Source organism: Salvelinus sp. IW2-2015, unplaced genomic scaffold (assembly GCF_002910315.2).
Source record: "Salvelinus sp. IW2-2015 unplaced genomic scaffold, ASM291031v2 Un_scaffold1672, whole genome shotgun sequence".
Taxonomy (NCBI): domain Eukaryota; kingdom Metazoa; phylum Chordata; class Actinopteri; order Salmoniformes; family Salmonidae; genus Salvelinus; species Salvelinus sp. IW2-2015.
In genome coordinates this window covers 255,554-258,685 of record NW_019943075.1, presented here as the reverse complement: position 1 = coordinate 258,685, position 3,132 = coordinate 255,554, and the positions used below count along the sequence as shown (strand labels likewise).

The 3,132-nt window shown below is 37.0% G+C and overlaps 1 protein-coding gene across 1 annotated transcript; it reads right to left on the bottom strand.

Moving 5' to 3' along the window:
- Nucleotides 1-1,273: 1,273 nt before the first annotated feature.
- Nucleotides 1,274-2,642, bottom strand: LOC112071648 (GTPase IMAP family member 7). The gene is made up of 2 exons (XM_024139079.2): nucleotides 2,560-2,642; nucleotides 1,274-2,453 (listed from the first exon to the last, which is right to left on the bottom strand). The coding sequence occupies exons 1-2, from the start codon at nucleotides 2,585-2,587 to the stop codon at nucleotides 1,861-1,863; spliced, it is 621 nt and encodes a 206-aa protein (XP_023994847.1). The 5' UTR covers nucleotides 2,588-2,642; the 3' UTR covers nucleotides 1,274-1,860.
- Nucleotides 2,643-3,132: the final 490 nt, after the last annotated feature.

The following is a 3,132-nucleotide window of genomic DNA, read 5'->3' as shown; positions in this document are numbered from 1 at the left end:
ATATGTAGCCATCAATTGTCTTTGATGCTATTTTACCCCATTGGAACATTATAATCTTGAAACCATCCCGCTCTTGATAATCCGCCCCCCTCTGCCCCCTGTTGGTCAAAACGAGTGCACCCCACGTGCGGTTGCTTGCAGTAAAAGGGAGCTGTAGGCCACTCCGGTGAGTGTAAGCTTGCATCTGTTTGCATTTATTTCATATGGAGAGTTGATCAAATGTCTCTCTTTAATATACTACAATGATGCCTAATGCCTAAATAATCAAATAAATCTTATTCTCAACTAACATAGTGATGGGATGTGCTTTTATGTAGTTTTTCTCTTGTTATTGACCCTGAGAGATATAACCTATTCCCTTTCTCTTGTTATAAACCCTGAGAGAACCTATTCATTTTCTCTTGTTATTGACCCTGAGAGAGAACCTATTAATTTTCTCTTGTTATTGACCCTGAGAGAGAACCTATTCATTTTCTCTTGTTATTGACCCTGAGAGAGAACCTATTAATTTTCTCTTGTTATAAACCCTGAGAGAACCTATTCATTTTCTCTTGTTATTGACCTTGAGAGAGAACCTATTAATTTTCTCTTGTTATAAACCCTGAGAGAACCTATTCATTTTCTCTTGTTATTGACCCTGAGAGAGAACCTATTCATTTTCTCTTGTTATTGACCCTGAGAGAACCTATTCCCTTTCTCTTGTTATTGACCCTGAGAGAGAACCTATTCCCTTTCTCTTGTTATTGACCCTGAGAGAACCGATTCCCTTTCTCTTGTTATTGACCCTGAGAGAGAACCTATTCCCTTTCTCTTGTTATAAACCCCGAGAGAGAACCTATTCCCTTTCTCTTGTTACTGACCCTGAGAGAGAGAACGTATTCCTTTCCTTTAGCTTAAGGAAACAAGTGGTAGGTCTATGAATAGGAAGACAAAAGATGTACGTGCCTTTGATCAGGTTATGGTTGTAGGTGCCAGGGGCACCGGTTTGCATCAAGAACTGCAATGCTGCTGGGTTTTTAATGCTCAACAGTTTCCCGTGTATATCACGAATGGTCCATCACCCAAAGGACATCCAGCCAACTTGAAACAACTGTAGGAAGCATTGGAGTCAACATGGGCCAGCATCCCTGTGGAACATTTTTAAGAACTTGTAGTCCATGCCCCAACGAATTGGGGCTATTCTGATGGCAAAAGGGAGTGTAACTCAATATTAGGAAGGAGTTCCTAATGTTTTGTACACTCGGTGCATATTGAACATGAATGCCCATATATAGAAATTGTAGAATATTTATTTATTTATTTGACAGGGACAATGCACATCAATCAACATTTCTATCAATGTGCCAGATTTTCCCAGCTAGATAAAAAAAAAAACATTTAGTATCAAACATTTCATATTAAATTGTCCCCAGATGGGCAAAAAAATTATAGAAGCAAATAAAAAATTATTATAACGAAAAATAATAATTGTGAAAAAGAAAATACACTAAATGTAAACAATCAAATAGTCTAAAATACAAACAATCAAATAGTACAAAGAGCAAAGAACAACAAATGTTAATATATAACGTTCACATTATATTCACAATACGTAATAATTAAGTATATATAGCATGCCATCTGATGCTTAAAGAACAATGGTTGTTGATCATTTATTACTTTATTGTTGACAAACATTTGGTGGTTAAAGATGCCATTGCAGAGACATTTGGGATTAACCTATCAACAATATATAGTATAACTGAAAATAAATACAACGTACATATTGTCATATTAGCATAATTCAATATATATTCAATATACAATCTGTTTATTAATTGGGAAAAACATTTACATTTAATTTAGGTGTAAACGTAATCCTTACTCTTCATGGTGATAGTCATAGTACTTTTGTGCTGACAGCAATTTATCAATCATGTTGACCAGCTCAACAACTTGACTTCTATTCTTTCTCGTATTGTCAAAAACATGGTATCTGCCAGAACAACGACAAATCATTTTTTTAAGCTCTTCATCACCAGCATCAACAAAGTCTTGTATTGTTTGACCCTGAAGTTTATCACCATGAGTAAAGAGTACAATCACGTGCTTGAAGACCTGTGGTCCAAACAGCCTCTCCACAGTCTCCACAGATGTCTGATCCTCTGGATGCCATGGCCCCAACTTCACCACCAGCAGGAAGATATGAGGACCAGGGGATGAGAGTTCAAGACACTTCAGTATCTCTTCATGGATATACTTTGGTGTGCATTTTGTGGTCTCTAATACTCCTGGTGTGTCCACCACATTTATCCACCTTCTTGAATTATCATGAAGTCTTTCTTTAGAACAACACTCAGTCACCGAAGAAGGCAAACAAACAGATGTAAATATGTTTTGACCCAGAATGGTGTTTCCAGCAGCACTTTTACCCTCTCCAGATTTTCCAATCAGCACAATTCTCAGGTCACGGCCTGTGAAAATAAATTGTTAGTTTATCAATTCACTCAAAAGCAGTAAACAAATGTACAGGATTGAAAGACATACTCAACTGCAAAGTTACATTCAACATTTTCTCACCTGCTGGCATAGAGGGGGAGGAACCCATTTTGTCTTGAAGAAGTTGAAAATCATTGAAGAGAGACACATTTTTATCTTATATCCACCAAGCTCTCTTAGAACCGCCCACCCAACCTGCCTTATCTCTGTACAATACAGTATATAAGGAAGAGGAAGAACTCTTTCAGATTTTTACAGACCATGTGCTGAAGGCCTCCCTATGGACCTTTTTTATGCCTCGGTCATGATCACTCAAATCTGAAGCCTACCTGTAGTTACATATTATTTGTCAGCGTGAGAGATATATATATAACTGTGTTGAATACCCAAAATAAGATCTAGTCCTTTTGTCTTTTCAGGCTTTTATATCTGAGCCATTTGCCAGCAAATCAAGAAGAGGATCATGTCACAGAGTAAGTGTTTCTTTTTAAATGATTAAACCTAGCCTACTATTTTAATGTCAATTTATTTTTGTTATTTATGTAGGCCAACAGTTTGATTTAGCACATACTATGTCAATGCCTTACATAGCTCTTTTAATAACAGAATATTACCTCCACAGGAGGATGGCGGCTCCTTAATTAGGGAGGACTG